The sequence below is a fragment of the Xyrauchen texanus genome, chromosome 4 (genome assembly GCF_025860055.1).
Source record: "Xyrauchen texanus isolate HMW12.3.18 chromosome 4, RBS_HiC_50CHRs, whole genome shotgun sequence".
NCBI lineage: Eukaryota > Metazoa > Chordata > Actinopteri > Cypriniformes > Catostomidae > Xyrauchen > Xyrauchen texanus.
This window is the reverse complement of record NC_068279.1, coordinates 23,291,204-23,308,871: the sequence shown is the minus strand read 5'-3', so window position 1 is coordinate 23,308,871 and position 17,668 is coordinate 23,291,204. Positions and strand designations below refer to the sequence as shown.

The 17,668-nt window shown below is 37.1% G+C and overlaps 1 protein-coding gene across 4 annotated transcripts in view; it reads left to right on the top strand.

The window, feature by feature from the left end:
- The first annotated feature begins 1,579 nt into the window (after positions 1 to 1,579).
- LOC127636741 (GTPase-activating Rap/Ran-GAP domain-like protein 3) overlaps positions 1,580 to 17,668 on the top strand; it is a 140,670-nt gene continuing 124,581 nt past the window's right edge. For 3 of the 4 annotated variants that reach the window (XM_052117475.1, XM_052117448.1, XM_052117441.1), the window contains exon 1: positions 1,580 to 1,693. In XM_052117475.1, the coding sequence (XP_051973435.1) occupies positions 1,593 to 1,693 (101 nt within the window). In that variant the 5' untranslated portion in view covers positions 1,580 to 1,592. Of the gene's footprint in view, positions 1,694 to 13,778; positions 14,053 to 17,668 lie in introns of those variants that run through there. The other variant, XM_052117467.1, reaches the window with a different exon arrangement.

Genomic DNA, 17,668 nt, shown 5'->3' with positions numbered 1-17,668 from the left:
ACCTAATACCCTTGCAAGATTTGTACAATATCAGGGTTGAGTCAGTATCATCCTGTGTTTTCTCAGGTCCGAGCCGGTAGAACTCGGTAACACGCTGATGGACTGGCCGGGTGGAACGCTTGCACCTAGCGCCCTTTCCCTCGGCCGAGGTAAAACTGTGCGCTTTCACCCCCAGGAGATTCCGCATATTCGGATCCCTGGATGATTCCACCATAGCCCCCCCTTCCCTCGATGCGTGTAAGGGCCCCGACCGTTTCTTGCTCTATGCGGAGAAACATAGAGAGAAAAGAGGCCCAGCCAGGCTCGGCCCGTTCCCAGGTTGGCAAGCTTCGCCTTGTTCCCCTGTCTAGGGTAACCAGAAGGATTCCGACGGCTCTTTTGTGGCATTGGGGGAGGGTACGTGCAGTCTGACACAGCCGGTCACCTTTGCACGTAAAATTCCTGCCCGCTCCTGTGTCAGCAGTACACGTACACGGCTCAGCGTATGGCGTGATTTAAATTGGACACCTAGTGTCGCTTCTTCGACACAACATCGAAGTGAGCGACAGACGGGGAACATCTAGGCTACGTATGTAACCTACGTTCCCTGATGGAGGGAACGAGACGTTGTGTCCTCCCGGCCACGTCGCTGAGCCGAGCCACTGTAGTGGTCGGACCATTTCCGGCTCCTCAGAAAAATCTTTTTCATAGATCAGAGGCATATTCGGCGCTCAAGAGAGACCCCTAGTGTCGCTTCTTCGACACAACGTCTCGTTCCCTCCATCAGGGAACCTGAGGTTACATATGTAACCTAGACGTTTTACTTGTGATTTTTGTGACAGGGAATAAAAGTCATTTCACCTCTATTTATTTATTTATTTATTATCAAATGTAATCGTGCTAGTAATAAAGATAATATTAACTAAGAGTTGTGGATGGAACATTGAGGAAAAATATACAGCATCCACAAAAATAAATATATATAACATATATCTACCAATAACAACTTATGTTGCTAAAAATTTAAAGAAAAGAAGACTGTGAGGTTTGGTCTTGAGAGAACTCGAGAAAAATAAAGTTATACCACGGTTGTTTTAAATGAAAAAAAAAAAAAAAAAAAAAAGGAACAGCATCTTCTCAATAATTATAATGTTCTCAGCAGGGAAGGAGGAAATGGCTTCATTAATTTGAGAGAGTCGCCGCCCTATAAAATCCGTGTCTTTTCCTCTATTCTTTATGGGCATACATTGGACGGCGCAGACTTTACGGCCAGAGGCTAGAGCAGTTAATTTCTGATTTTATACATCCTTACAGAGATCGTGGACCGACCTGGAGATAAACTTTACCAAAGGAACCGGTTTGAATGTAGTTCGAAAAGACCTTCATTAACCGTGTGCACATTTTATCCACTTAAACCATTTCGTCTCTGGCCGCAGAAAGAGTCACTTTTTTGCTTTTCCCGTGGAGGAGGACCCACTGTTGAATATTCTTTGTGCGCGCTCTCTCGTTTCTCCATTCGCCAGACGCGGAGCAGAGCCGCATCATCAACACCAGCGCTCGCGCTGCCTTCGTCTCCGCTCCTGCAGTCAGGACCCCGTTGCTATCCCACCACCATGAATTCGGATATTAACATGTACTTGGGGCGAGAGAAAGCGGGGATCATGCGAAAGAGAGCCCTGTTACTCAGGAAAGGCTGCAGTTTCGAAATAACGAGGTGAGTTTAAATGAAATGAAAGGGTTTAATGTGGGGAGTGGGCATTTTGAGAATACCGCATCATCCGGATGGTGGTGGGGTTGTAAATTATGTCAACAATGTGTATGGCATCTGAAATGAGACTGATTATTCTCAAGTGTCTAAAACAGGAATGTGTTTGGGGGGTTTGGCATGGACCATTAATATCTCAGGAGGGTTTGCGGGTTCGCGAGAGAGCAGAAGCGAGTCACGGTCCATTAAGCGCTTTTACCATCGGGATTCCCTTTGATCGGTATTGAGGGTGCTGCGGGTGCTCTGTAAAACACGAGATGCCTTAGAACGCTGTGTATAAATATGTGTTCCTTTATAGAAGTGGCCTAATTGCTACTTTCAGAAGGAGCTAATACACAAGACCCGTTGGATTTGTGTATTGACAGGAGTAGTGTGTTTTAGATCAGTAAAAGTAAAAGGATATAAATATAGCAGTGTCACCTAAGCTCAATATAACGGTTTGCCAATAACAGTTGATACCGCATCAGACACAGGCATAGAGTGTTTCTTTGACAGCATAGAGAGAGAGAGAGAGAGAGAGAGAGAGAGAGAGGTCTGGTGTGTTGATGCAGTGAAATTGGTGTAGATTTTTTACAAAATATTGCTGTCTTGTATGGAATGCTGGTGGTATGTTATGGTATGTTATGGTATTCTCATTTGCCCTACATTTCTATTTCTGTACTGGAATATCTTCTGTAGTTATAGTCTAAAGTCTGACATTCCCTCTCTTTTACACTTAGAAAGTCCTATCTTTGCTTTTCATGCATCATCTATTTTGCTCAATCTTAACTTCTTGTGTAGCCTGTCAGGAAGCAGTTGTAAAACACCTCTAATGGGCCTTTAATTCCTAACCATTATAAATCATTCAAGACACAGAGCTGAACTCATTTATTTTCGTATTTTCTTTTTTGCCTTCCAAATGACCAGTCAGACATGCTGCAAAACTAATGAAATAAAAGAAAATGTAGGCCTATATGCAATGTAAGACATTGCAAAGCAAAACAGAGCAGTCAAACAAGCTCAGATCAGATGAGACTGCCATTTGTTTAAACATTTCTTAGAAATGTTTTCTGAGCCTTTCATATTCAATATTGAGATATATTTAATAATTAGAGTTAAATAAACACCACATTACAGAGCTGACATAACAAACTTACAACAGATCCTCATTAATGTGGACTTTTAAAATCTTTTATTTTTATTTTCCTTCAATAAGAAAATAGCAGTTACAAAGCTGTTTCTTTTTTGTGTGGTTTTGACAGCTGATTTCATGTTAAAGGACCAGCCTCCTTCATATCGCTTCCCTGAAAGAGCAGCACTATTAGTGGAATGCTCACATTCACATCCTCTTGGACAAAACAAAGACCAATGTTAAAGCAGTTGGAGGGAAAAAAAGTGAATTAGTTGGCAGTAACTCAAAGTGATGTCATTTAGAAGTTTAAGACAACCTCAACATGCACACACATAAACATTTGTTTTACTACATTACTTAACCCTCACAGAAACAAATTAATTTGAGAAGATTTAAAGTAAAACATGATTTGGGTGCTTTATGAGCCTTTTTAACTTTAGTGAAGACCACTTCAAATGTCACATTTTCAAAAGATAATTATAGCGCACCCACAGGTTTATCACACTCACACAGTAAATTTAACAAAAGTGTTGGCAACTCAAAATGACACATTAATAATATAATAATTAAAATATTTGTGCAGTAAACCAATTACAGCTGTTAGAATTTTTTTTAACAAGATTTATGTCATAAGCTTTGGGTTTTACTTGTTCCTCTGAGTTCAGACTGATCTCACAGTGAAATCGGAAACAGTAGTTGACTTTTCTTTAGTTTAAATCGGTCTGCGCTAACCAAAATTAGCCACAGTGGCTAAGGCAGTAACTAATGTTGGGCATATAGGCATGTGTGATTTTCCAGGTGAAATGTCCATGGAAGGGTGCCAAAAGCAGTCTGTGAAGCTGTTTTCAGATGTGCAGGCAGTAATAAAGTGAGGAGAAATGCATGTTTATAAACTGTACCCCCAAACCCAAACCTAAACTCATTGGAGTAAAAATGTAATGTTATAGGAGAAATACAACCTCTGAATCGCACTCATCACTGATAATACGAATATGATTACTTCCTGGTTTCAATGCGGTCTCCGAACCCAGGTCTTCCACGCTGCTGACGCAACACGCTTCTGGTCGCACGATGATGCAAACATGTCTGATCGGCAGGGTCAGGGAGTAACGGAATACATGTAACAAGAATGCGTATTTAAAAAACTAAATATAAGTAACTCTATTCCACTACAGTTACAATTTAAATCATTGGTAATTAGAATACATGTACATTCAAAATGTATATTGATTACCGAAGAGATTACTTTGCATTTTATTTTCAATTGCTTCATTTAATATTTAGTCCTTTCAGACGGCAAACATTTATACTTATAAATGATGCAATCCAAAGTACATTTGAACAGCGGTGAAACACTTTCTTCTGATGTGTTACATTCATACGAGCAGACAGAGATGAACATTTGAAGTAAGTTTGGAGCACAAGAAATAGAAATAAACCTTGTGGAAATTGTCAACTTTACGCTAAGCTAAATGCTATTTCTAGCCATTTTACATGCACATGTTGCCAGGCATGATCATATTTTTTTATTAAGAAAATTCACAGTAGATCATAATTTTTTTCTAGTAAGACCTTTGATATTAGGGCAAAAATCGTATTCTTGATAATCATTTTTGTACTGTTTTCTTGTAAAAATATCTAGAAATCCTTAAAACAAGATCAATTTGATTTATCTCATTTTAGAAACAAGACTGCATAAGATAATGATGTTTTTCAGAGAATGTATTTTTATTGTGTGTATTTTGTCTTACTGTACTGGCAGAGTTTTTATAGTCAAAACAAGTGAAAAAAAAATCTACCAGTGCTGAAGAAGTAATCCAAAGTATTTAGATTACATTACTGACCTTGAGTAATCTTACAAAATACATTATAAGTGACATTTTATAGCATGCATTGTGTAATCTGTAGTGGAATACATTTCAAAAGTAACCCTCCAAACCCTGCTGATATGCGAGTCAGCATAATGTGGCCGATCCTAGAGTACCAGAAGTATTGGATACAACATGCCGACCTCTGATTTGCTCAGGTTGCAGGGTTTTAGCATTCACAAAGTGTGAAGTAATTATGAGTCTAAGTTCCATATGCTAGTTTATACAAGTTATCAAACATTATCCAGAGTCATCTTGCATAGTGAGCACTGATAGAAAGAATGATTTGCAAAGAGACAGACAGAATGTAAAAGAAGAGAGTTCACAACACCATTCAGTGTGTTAGGGTGGAGATGACACTTTATGATTCATGTTTACATGTGTATAAACACAAACAAACATGTGAACAGAAGATTGAACATATTCAAACAGCAAGTCTTTGCTCTTTTCCGCAATCTCTCTCTCTCTCTCTTGCCCAATTGCTCTTTTTTTGGCCTCTGAGAAGCCTACCCTACAGCAATCTGATAATACTAGCACTTGAGCTAACGCTAATCACTCTCAGCTGTGCGGCCTGTGCAGTGCTAACACAACCTCATCATTTGCAGAGAAAAATAGATGGAAATCAAGCAAAGGAATAAAAGAAAGTGTCTCGCTCTGATTACGGCCCTATGTAAACTTTTATTCCACGTCCACATCTGCTTCCATTTAAGGTTTAAAGATGTTTCACATTGGGTGTGTGTAGTGTATGGTGGTTTGGGGGTGAATGGATTTGTGTTTGGATGGAGAGATATTGTTAAATTGTCTAGCATGAAGTTCCAGTTTCTCCATAAGTTTACAGCCTCTTCGATTAAATTGGGGTAAAAGACAAGAAGCGCATTCACTGGGTCGAAGATTATGAACTTAAGCTGGAAAGAAAGTGCTGCATGTGTCAACCTGACATGGTGTTATAAACATATTTACATTTTATTTATATAGGTAAAGGATTTTTTCCCCATAGATCTCTTACATATGTAGCTATTGCCCATGTGTATTCTTTTACATGGTAAAAATAACCTGATATGTTGTTGATGCATGAATTTTAGTGTAATTTCATTGCTGCATTGCCATTTCCTCAGAAATCAATCAAAATATTTCAATGCTGATGTCTTTGTTTATCTTGCTGTCTCCACCTGGTGGTCAGTAATATGGCAGGTTACAAAATATAGATTTAAGCGGTTCATACAAAATACATTGTTTTGTGTTCTCTTCCATTTAGATGATTCAACATTAGCAGGTATAATTCTCAATGACCAAGTTCCAATAATCATTTTAGAATTGATGGCTGTTTATAAAGGAAATATATTTAATATAGTAACTCATAAATCACTGTACTTACTGTATAGAGCTGCAGCTATGTCACACAGCAAAAAAATGCTGCCAGTTCATCATGAGCCTGCTGCTGTTGAGACGCTGCTTTGGCATGCGGTGTGAAACAGGTGTAAGTGGATGGTTATTGGCCAGTTTAAGCTCCAAAAGTCAAAAGTCTGGCTATCCAAGACTAGTGTCTTATTAATATGGCAACATGTTTTTCATATGTTCTCATTGTTTTTCGTGGTTTTCACATAACTTTTTGTAATATTTATATAGCATTTTAGCATTTCAATATTCTTTAAGTTTTTTTTTTTTTTTTTTTTAATTAAACTATAAAGTAACAGTGGAAAGTTGTGATTGGGTGCATTAGGTGTTTGGACACTGGATTGGCTTCTAAAAACCTAGAAACTTAATATTAATAGTTTCATCATAATAAATTTGGATGAATTTTGGTGAATTTTGTAAAATACTTATTCTTATACTAGAATTGGGGTACTCGAATTTGGACTTGGTCTCAAGTCTGAGTTACAAGTCCAATTTTAATGGACTTAAGTTGGAATTGTCACGGACTTAGATACATTTTTACCTGGACTTGACTCGGACTCAAGCCTTTGGACTTTTCAGAGTCCAGACGAGTCCATGACATTTGTGATGCAATGAAAAAAAAAAAATGAATAAAAAACAAAACAGAAATTAACTAGCACATCTCTGCATGCAGCTGTATAAGCCCCTGACATTGTAGATTTAGCCAGAGATATGTCACTGTGTTTAAGCAAACACACGCACACACACATACAATTCATCATGGTTAAAATCTTAAAATCAAGAACTTCATTGAGTCAAGTCATCCACATCATGTCTTTCGCAGTTGACTAAAAACAGTATATAGAAATAAAAATACATAAAAATAGTATTAATATAGTATATTACGTATTTTTTAGCATAATGTATCTACACATGTAGGTTTCTGTAGTCTCTTGTGGCCCACGCATTGTGGTCAACTTGAACTGGTCCACCATAGCTTGTCCAGGGGAAAAAAAAGTGTTATTTCTAAAGCAAACAGCAACTCTAACAGATAAACAGCACCTGTTTATTATTGATTATTATATTTTCAAAGCATTGAAAAGCTGCTTACATTCTTTTACAGCATTTGTCCACCATTCACAACATTCAACCATGCACAATAAAATATTAGGACATTTTGGGCAGTAAAAGGTTTTGTTTCTAATTTAATTATAGACTATAAAATAAATGTATTATTCGAATAAAAAGTTTGTGTATGAAGCTAAACTTGTTACAAGATGAATTTAGTTGGTTATGACGTTTTATTTTTAAATGTTTATTTTATTTTATTTTTTTACTGTAAACCACCAAGTAACTTATGTACGTCTTTTTTTGCCTGTATCTCTGACACATTTGAAGGACAATTCTGTTAAATTTATGACTCAAAATTATTATTCTCCATGTTTTTACAAATAAAGAAGAGCTCAATGAAATATTCTTTGGTTGGTATTTAAAGATTTCAGACCAATGCGGCTGTTGCTCAAGCAAATATCAATTATTTTGCTGCGAGACGCTACTATGGATGCATCAGGGATTTAGGTACATGAGCAGCACGCAGAACTGCCCTGCTGTGTGCGGCTTCCTGAAAATTTACTAAAAATCTTGTCCATGAAGACATGACCCTGATGTTATCAGTGGGCTTTTCCAGAGTTTTTGGATGTAGCATTTACACTTAAATCATGAGACGTAACTTCTCAGCGAGTGCTAATTACTACTGTGTTGACTCACTTGTATGATCTGTATTTTTCCCAAATCAGTTGCCAGATAGAGAAAAAAGATTCAGAAAGAAATCTCAGTATACACTATTACTTTAGATAGGGATCATTTTAAATAAAACTAAATTAAATTGAATTGATCAATTAAATAATTAACCTTGGTTGTAATGACTAACACAGCTTTCACTTTCTTTAGTCTATGTTTGAGTGGAGGGGAAAAAACAACAAATAATTGAAATGTGAACAGAATAAGAAGTGTCTTGAAGGACAATTTTGTCTTCATGCACTTAAAGCATATTCTTTCATTCTGAAAACATTTTGAAGTTTGTTCAGCAGGATACTAGTTATAAAATGTATATATGAAATGCAACAGAGGTGTGTTGTGAGGTGTTAGTTGTGAAGTTTAAAATGAACTTAAAATAGGATGTTAGATAGGATCTATTGATGTTGGTTTTACGTTTACAATTTTAATACAGATTAATGAACAGATTAATTCGGACTTGACTCTGGCTCGGCCTGTTCTGGAAACGGTCTTGAATCTGATTCTGCCGCTTTTGGACACGTACTCAACTCGGACTCAATTGTTTAAAGACTCAGACTTGACTCGGACTCAACTAAGGTGGACTCAAACCCAACAATATCTTATACTGTATACTGCATGTTCAAGCATACTCATTCTAGCCTATCTTTCCTTTGCATGTTTGTTCATAATACATCTGAAAGCTTGTTGCTCTTGGATCAGTTATTGTTTTCTTTCTTTCTTTGTTTGATGGCAGTGAATTTGCTCCTACTTTAGAAGGCAAAATTGATTTAGATGTTTTTAAATGTACCCAATCACAGGACATTTGCAGATTCTGCCTAAAAACAGGTATTTATTTAATCCTGCAATAGACACAATTAGCCACTAGAGGACACAGTGGTTATATAAATGAAACGTATAGGCTTTCCAGCATTTGAAGTACATTTTTGGCTGATGATTTAGATGAAAAAAAAAAAAAAAAACAGGTTGCAGCATCAAGCTGTTCTTTCCAATTCATCAGATGACTTTAGAGAGAGCTGTGATTAGAACTGATGTTGTCAAGCTATTCTGCTGCAAATTGTTGATACAACTCATTTCAACTGAGACAAGTTATCCTGTTTTAACACAAGGATTATATTTTCCTTAAATGATGGGGTTCAAGGTCATGCTTATAATTATCACAAAACAAATCATGATTTAATGCATTTGGATTCATTCATATAACAGCACGACATCTGTTGAGGCATTATGCCAATGATATTTGGGAGATTTTCTGTTGAGCTACCAATTAATCAAGTCAGTATTCTTCCCTAAAGGGCATACAATCAAAGTTTGATGTGGTTAGTATTGCATTCCTGTTCTCCCAACTGCAAATATGCAAATTCAAACAATATTATGCTCACATAATGCAAAGGGTTCCTACAGACATGAAAAATCAAAAAATGTCAAGGAAACTTACAATTGAATGTAATCACCAGGTCTGGAAATTTGAATAGTGAAAAAAATTTTCTACTTATGTTCAGTTTTTAAATATTTCACCATCTACAAATAGATTTTCGTGAGTGTAATCTTTATAGAATTATTTGTAAAAAATTATTTGTCTAAAGGCGGGTGCACACTGAGATTTTGGCCACAATTTTGCCGTCTGAGACAAATTTCGGGAATCCTAAAGGATTTATCTCATCGCAGGACAAAATCTGCAATCTTACAACATTCAGTGTGACATGTTCACAGACATAGCCTTAAAGAAATAGCCTCTTCAGCATCCGGTGAAGTTTGGGCAGTGTCTGAAATTTAGCATCGCAGAGTGTGACTCTCTCTTCTCTCGCACCTGAAAGAAACCTGCTCCGCATCTGCACCAGAGCAACATTTGTGCTCAGTTATCTCTATACTCAAGCACTTTCAATGTTTTTTCTTCATTTCATTTTAAATAAAAAGTTTTAGTAAATCAATAAGCAAATACTTGTAGAAAATTGGAACATGTCAGCAATATGAAAGCATTATTCTCTGAATTAAATAAATAACAGAGCTTTGATGTGTTATGTTATCAGCCTTTATGAATTTTCTACATTTTGCAAGGCCTTTAGGTTACTAATCTTAAAGAGGAGAAAGATGTACTAGGCTATAACCCACATTTTGGTTTTCTCCAATGTGAACAGTGAAATGTGTAATTTTTCGTGCCACAAGTCTTTTTATTTCCACAATGAATATTTGCTTGTGTTAGCTCATTATTACTGTAGGCTTCCACCCGCACTTGCATTCATTCTCTTCATCTGTAATTTTCTGTATTTGTGATCAGTCTTTTTATAGACATATTTGACAAAATCAATCTTTCTTGTATATGTTAGCCTATGCTCGTGATGGAGTGGTATTGGAGCAATGGAAATGCTGATGTCCTGATTTTCAGAGAGAAAAAATAACGCTCCTCCATGGTGGTCAAATTTCGCAGTTTGCTTCTATTCCGCAACACTCCCGTAACTTGAGTCACATTCACTGATCGGGACGATTGGGACCACAGTCGGCTACAATGGATATCGTACAGTCTGACAAGTAACAATCGTAAAGAACTATTATAAATCATATAGTGTGCACCCACCTTAAGTTATCATGACTGACAGGGAAAGTCAAGGAAAAGCCATGGAAATGTATTGGTCAAAATGTGTGGGAACAACTCATTTGTTACTGTAAACAAACTGATCAATGTCAAAATGTTATCTAATGCAATTATAAGTTTATGATTTGAAGAATATTTGCTCTGGTAAATAATTTTTTCCCCAAGGGGTAGTTTAAATCCTAGCCTCTGCCCTGAGTGTGATCTGTTTTAAAATGCCAGTGGTTCAATGACTGAGCTCTGAAAATGTCACACTGTCGGACACACACCATAAGGAATGACCCCACTCTATGTGTGTGCACGTTTGTCCATGATTTGTCAAATCATATATTCTTTAGTAAGAAAGGTTTGCTGTCCTGTCTGATCAAAATTGTTCTTTTCTTGTTCTCCTTTATTAAGAATCTGGTTCTTCTGTGCTCAAATTTCTTTCTATATTATTTCTGATGTGTCATTGGAATTGAGGAATGATGCCTATAGCAGGTGCTATCTCTCAAATTGTCATGGGACCAAGTTGCCAAAATGACTTGTACTCTACTTCCTCCACATTGTAATGTCACACTGTGGTATACATTTGCATCTGACTGCCACCACAACAACACATCAACACTTATATACTTTAATCACTTCCGTAGCCTTGCCCAGTAGTTGTGAGCAGTGAGATGGCAAGGAGAGAGCAGGTCAGTCAAGAGCAGAGAGCCAATCATAACAGTGGCTGTTTACTGTCAAATTTTAAAGGAGAAGCAACACCAAAACTGAGTGTTTCTGACAGAGGGTCAGAATGAGGGTGGGAAATGATCATGTTTTACAGATAAATGACTGTTTTTGTATGAAAACACTTTACTAATATTATAAGTGAACCTCAAGGAACACGTTCAAATAACAAAAAAGGCATGTCATGACCCCTTTAATACGCATGATTTGGTTTTTACTGTGCTAAATGTGTTCACATACACTTTTATATTTATGTATTTGGCAGACGCTTTTATCCAAAGCGACTTTCAGAGCCCTTATTACAGGGACAATCTCCCCGGAGCAACCTGAAGTTAAGTGCCTTGCTCAAGGACACAGTGGTGGTGGCTGTGGGGATCAAACCAGCACCTTCTGATTAACAGTTATGTGCTTTAGCCCACTACGCTACCACTACTCCACGTGGTTCACATTCATACTCCAGGCATATCAAACGTGTAACAGAGTACAGTATGTGCATTCATTGTTATTATTCAAGTGCTCACAGAAATGGAAGTGGAGCATAGTTCTAGCGGGAAGACCAGCAGGTGTACATCACATCATTAGCTGGGTAACTCCTAGCCAATCGCACGTAAGCCATTGCTTTATAAGTCCGCTCCCAATCTATCACATTGCTGTTTCGGTGTGCTAACACTGCAACCTCCACCTCCCCACCACCACCAGTTGAGCCCTGTCCCGCAGGGGGGTAGGCTCCTCGCCCCTGCCTCCTATCTCCGGAAGGACATGACGGTTCCGGGTACAACTCCCTCGGATTGCCGGACGGGGCCTACGCCAAAGAGAGAGACATTACCTCCCGTTTTACATCTATCAAATAAATAGCATCTCAAACTTCACTCAAGCCTGCATGTCTTCCCGATAGAAGTGTGTCTTAGGGTATTTTTTGAAGGTAGAGATTCAATTGTTGTGATGAGGCTGGGACCATTGGGAGTCATTTTCTGCCTCTTTGTGTTGGTCCAATGAGGCCCTGCTCACTCACTGCCTACAGATTTCTGGAGGAAACATAGATTTGCAGAAGTAAGTGGAGGTAGGAGGGTGCAGATCCAGTGAATGTTCTGTTTGCAAGCATCAGTGCCTTGAACTTGATGCGGGTGATAAATGGCAACTGTTGGAGTGCTATTTCAGTATTTCTTGCAGGCATGTAATGTATCATGGTTAACATGATAAGAAAAAAATGACTCTTTAGGCAAAAGATTTTAATAGAATAACATAATTAGCATATTAAACAAAGCATGCATGTATATTTGCTACATATTTCGCCGGAGTGACTATTTGCACTAGGTATAAATAGCACCTGCCACACAGCACAGCTATTTGCACTCAAATAGTCTGGTGGAAACACTAAAATTAAAGTCAAACTGCACCACCCAGCGTTGCTTCAATGGCGTGGTGTGATAAGACTGTGTTGATGTTTTTTACTCGCACGTATGATTCTGCCTTTTGCCCCAGTTTTTCCCATCCTATTTCCTGTCTCCACTCTTAATATTTAATTTTATACTACTTATAATAATAAATAAAAAATAATATAACGGTTGATTTCCTCTCAGTGATTTTATCACTCTGAAGGTCTGGTAGTTTAGAGAAAAGTTTGATCAAGGAAAATTAACTATGGTTTTACTCTATTAATTTTGTAGTAGCAATGTTTTTTGACAGAAGCCATAGTTTTAATGCAATTAACCAAGGTGTTACTACAGTAATATGGTGTTAATATAGTAACCATGTTTTAATTTTGTGGTAACTATAATTTTATTACAAAATACCATGGTGAAGTTTTGTAAAGAAAGGTTAGAGTTAGGTTTAGGGGTTGGTGTAGGGTGTCTGAGGGACTCTAAATAAACACAATAAACACACTGCAGTGACGCTTCTATACGGTATGTTTGAATTTAATTAGGAGTGCAAATAGTATCTGCCACTATTTGCAATGGGGTGCAAATATCCCCTAACACTATTTACACTTAGTTCAAAAGGAGATACTTTTGGTTGCTATTTACACTTAGTGAAAATAGCATCTATCGCTATTTGCACTTAGTGCAAAAACCTCTTATATTGCATTGCACCATATATTGCATTGTTTTCTTCCTCCAAAGAAAAGGTTTCTATAGAATTTGGCTGTACTGATAATGCTTTTATCTTACTTTGTAAAACTATAAAACATAATTGTGCATTATTTTGTTGTTATTATAAACATATTTTTATTGTTTAGGCTGTAAATGGTCACATATTTGTTATTATTAATGCTGCTATTCCTTAAACAGATTTCTGGTTATCTAGCAAATTCCTCGATTGTTGGAAATTCTTGGCATTGTGAAATGCTGATTTTGTTTAGCATGATGTCAGTGAGGGTGTTTTACATCAAGGCTGATCAATGTGGGAAAGATCTTGCTGTGCTTAAGTCTGTACTTGGCAAGCAAACACACAATATGTTCATGTGATTTTGGGCCCGCTCGATCTTTGCCCCCCAAGGTGTATGTGTGTGAGAACAGAGGATGTGGCGTTACTGGCTTTTCTATCAGCACATTTTATTTCTCTTTTACAGGCTAAACAAATATCACAGCTCTCGTAGTGGGATTCTACCATGCATTTATTCCTATGTCTCTCTATTGGGCATCATTGATTTACAAGAAAAATAACAATTAACAAATTTCCCTCATGTTGGACTATCATGCATGATGGAAGCGAAAAAGCAGTTTCAGTTGTCTCATGAGGATAATAATATTTTTACCTTTGCAAGGATTCCAAATTTGCAATTTTGAGTTTTTTTCCTGCAAGCCCCTGAAAAATTGGCTGTGGCACCCATGATCTCTTTAAAGCATCAGAACAACAATAGGTAAGGATTTAATGAGAAAAGGAAATGTAAATGTACAAAAGCTAGCCAGGGTTTATAAGAACTATTCAAATTGCTAACAGAAATAACACATGAACACATGCAAGGTTTTTTTTTTTTTTTTTGAAACACATTCTTCAGCTGCATAGAAGTATGTCATTTGAAAGCAGATTAGGTTTGCATGATGCTAACTTTGTAAATTAAGTTTGAAATCATGTTTATGCTAAAGCCAGACAATTCCTGTATCTGTGTATGCAAATACAAATTCCACAACGTCAAAACTTATAAGAATTTTTTTTAAAGCATGTACTGTACTATGTGAGAGTTAATAAAGATTGAGTTATGCCTTGTATAGCCACAAAAGCCAGTTAAGGAGGTAAAAGAGGGAACAGCAACATATTATTCATATATACCTATTGATTTTTATATTGCTTAACTGATCAGAAGACCAATTAAATATGAATATATTGTATGTGAATGTGCATCAAAATGTAATAACATTTCTCATTTTAATGTACCTTACCACTTGATCTTTTAAGCAATATTTAATGTGGTGAGGTTTGTTATTGGTATTAAAGGAGCCATATCATATCTACGATTTAGTAATTTATCACCATTTGCCACACACCTTAAATGGACTTATATTAAATGGACTTTTAAATACACCCTCTTCATATGTGAAATTATATACAGTGCTTTTGCACTTACTCGTAAGCTTTAGCTTTGCTGTTAAGTTTTTAAACATTGATTCCAGTGGTTAAATCCATGTTTTCAGAAACTATATTATAGGTGTGGGTGAGAAAAATATTTTTTACTATAAATTCTTCTCCCTGTCCAGTAGGTGGTGATATGCACAAATAATGTGAATCGCAAAAATACAAAAACAAAGAAGAACTCTTTGAAGAGAAGAGCAATTATGAGGGTTGTTAGAAAGTCGAAAATTATATTGAAAATGTGAATCATAATTAATTACACATGATATGACCATTTAATTAAAGTTTTACTACACATCATCTTGTTGTGGAGAGAATTGTGTGTTTGGATTTGTACATGTGTGAATACATGATCCAAACTTCACTTCATTTGTATTTCAGTTGTTACAAGACCCCATTTGATCTGCTTCAATATTCTAACCCTCTACTCCGTCTGACCATGCATACAAAACATACATTTTTAACAACGACACAATTACGCATACACAGTACTGTCTAATGTGCTCTTTAGCTGAGCCAATGTGACATGAATACAAGGGATAAGGTGGTGCTATTCTCCCTGCAATCATGTGCTGAATATATCATACACCACTGTTTCCAAGGTGGCTACTGTGTACCTGTCTTTTCTTTACAGGCAGTTGCATTGTGACCTGTGTGTGCTACTTTAATTTGAATATATGATTATGGTTTGTACTGGTTGTTTAATTGTCCTCTATAGCACTTCAGTGTGTATGCTTGAGTATTTATTTCAAAGTGTGTGGACGTGTATGTGATTTCTGCACCTGTAATTTGAACTCTTATGCTGACAATGAGGTGCTCAACTGCACATTTCATTTGGTGCTATAATACTCACAAGCCTCAAGACAAAGGAGTTTAGGTTACACTACACACACAAAAGCATGCACACACACATACATACACACACCTGAATACAAACCATGAAGCACAAACTCTGCATGAATACTTAATGTAAAAAATATTATTTTTGCATAAAGTAATCAACATAATGCCACAAATGCTTTCGATTGAGCTTTACGCATATTGAACCCGGAATATTCCTTTAAGGGGGTTGTATTACCTGTCATATCTTCTGTGTTAAGGTGGAATATTCATTACATCTTCTCAATAATTCCATTACTCCTTGTGATGTCATCAGGGAGGGACTTGCAAACCAGATACATGTTGCTCATGTTACTGTTATGTTTGGGTGTGTGAGTTCCTGCCTCAGTTGTTTGGTTAATTACATGATGTTCTGCTAATAAAGACGCAGAGCAATAACCAGTCGTAAATTTAATTTTTGACTACTTCCTACTGCGTACCTCGGGATTCTCATTTTTCGTCATATACACAAGAGTCTTGTAATCTCGCTTTGTCTCTTTTACTAATTATATAGCATTTAAAGAGTTACAGGCTCTGCAGGTGCAGGATGATAATGAAAAAAAGCAGTCTTGGTGATGTGTCTTAGTGTGTGACATCATCAGACAGTGAGAGTGAGTCAAGAGTGAGAGAGAAACATTAAATGAGAAGAAAATGTTATTGGCTGAACAATGACTTCATGTACACAGTGACACACACACACACACACACACACACACACACACACACACACACACACACACACACACACACACACACACACACATATGGCTTACACTCTGGCTTTTGCAGTTAAACCCAATGGAAAAAAATCCTGTTATCTTTATTTGCATGGTCTCACCTAAAATAATGTGTTTGCATATAGAGTAAATATGTCTTTGTCATCATGAAGCAGCTGTAAGTCACAGTCACCAGTTGTGACATTATTAAAAACCATGTAAGCTTGATTCTCATTGATGTAAATGAGCATCTTAATGAGAGAAACTGTCTGGTTCTACAGCCAGGGGCAGACTTACCACTAGGCAAAAGTTAGCAACCGAATAGGGCCTTTAAATGCTAAAAAATATTAATTTCAAAATAACATATGCTCATACTAGAAATATCACTGTTATAACACCGATATGATTAATACTGCTGTTATTTTCAGCAGGCCTGCCCATAAGGGGGGAAAAGGGGACAGCTTTCAGGGGGCCACTGAGGGGGGCCCAAGAGAGATAGATGAACACCCCCGATAGTGCTGCGATGTCCGGAGATCGATCACACGCATTTCCGCAACAAATACTGGCACTCCAACATATAGTATACCGGCACGTGCATCTACCCCTCCACCCCTTTGAATGTCTAGATGCTTTACCTCTACAGAAATAGTTTTAATAGTGGTGCGCTTATGACTGGGAAACACTGGATTCAGCATGTTCCTCTAGCCTATTGAGATTAGTGGTCCATTTATAAAGAACCACAATGAATATGTTTATAAAAACATGTATTTAAAATCAAAGCATTCATTATGCTCTCCCATAAAAATTGGCAGAAAATCAATTTTGATTGGCTGGCTGCTATCTCCAATATTCCCATGTCCCATGACACTTTGCAGGCGATGTGGGCTGAACTTCCTGTTAAGCATAAACAATCGTTATGGTATGTACTAACGCAGCATTCAAAATGACAGAAACTTGAGAACAAATGATCATAGATTTATAGTGAGGCGATATTGTTCTTCCCCACCTATCTGTTAATGGTTATGTGTTTCAGGATGATTGCCAAATATCGCAAATAGAAGCATTTTAGTTATTTTGTTGAGTCTTTATCCATCGATGGAAGAACCTGAGCATGTTTTGAGAACTGTAGATAATTATGGTTATTTAAAAGCATATCTTGAGTCTAGTCAGAACCTGAAGAGTTTGTTGTACAGAGATTATGTACTTACTACAGATAAAGAGGAGGTCCAGACAGCAGGATGCTCGTGTATTACAGGAATCAGGCGATGAGACTGTCATGCTGCCATTTTTCGGATAAAATACAATTATTTT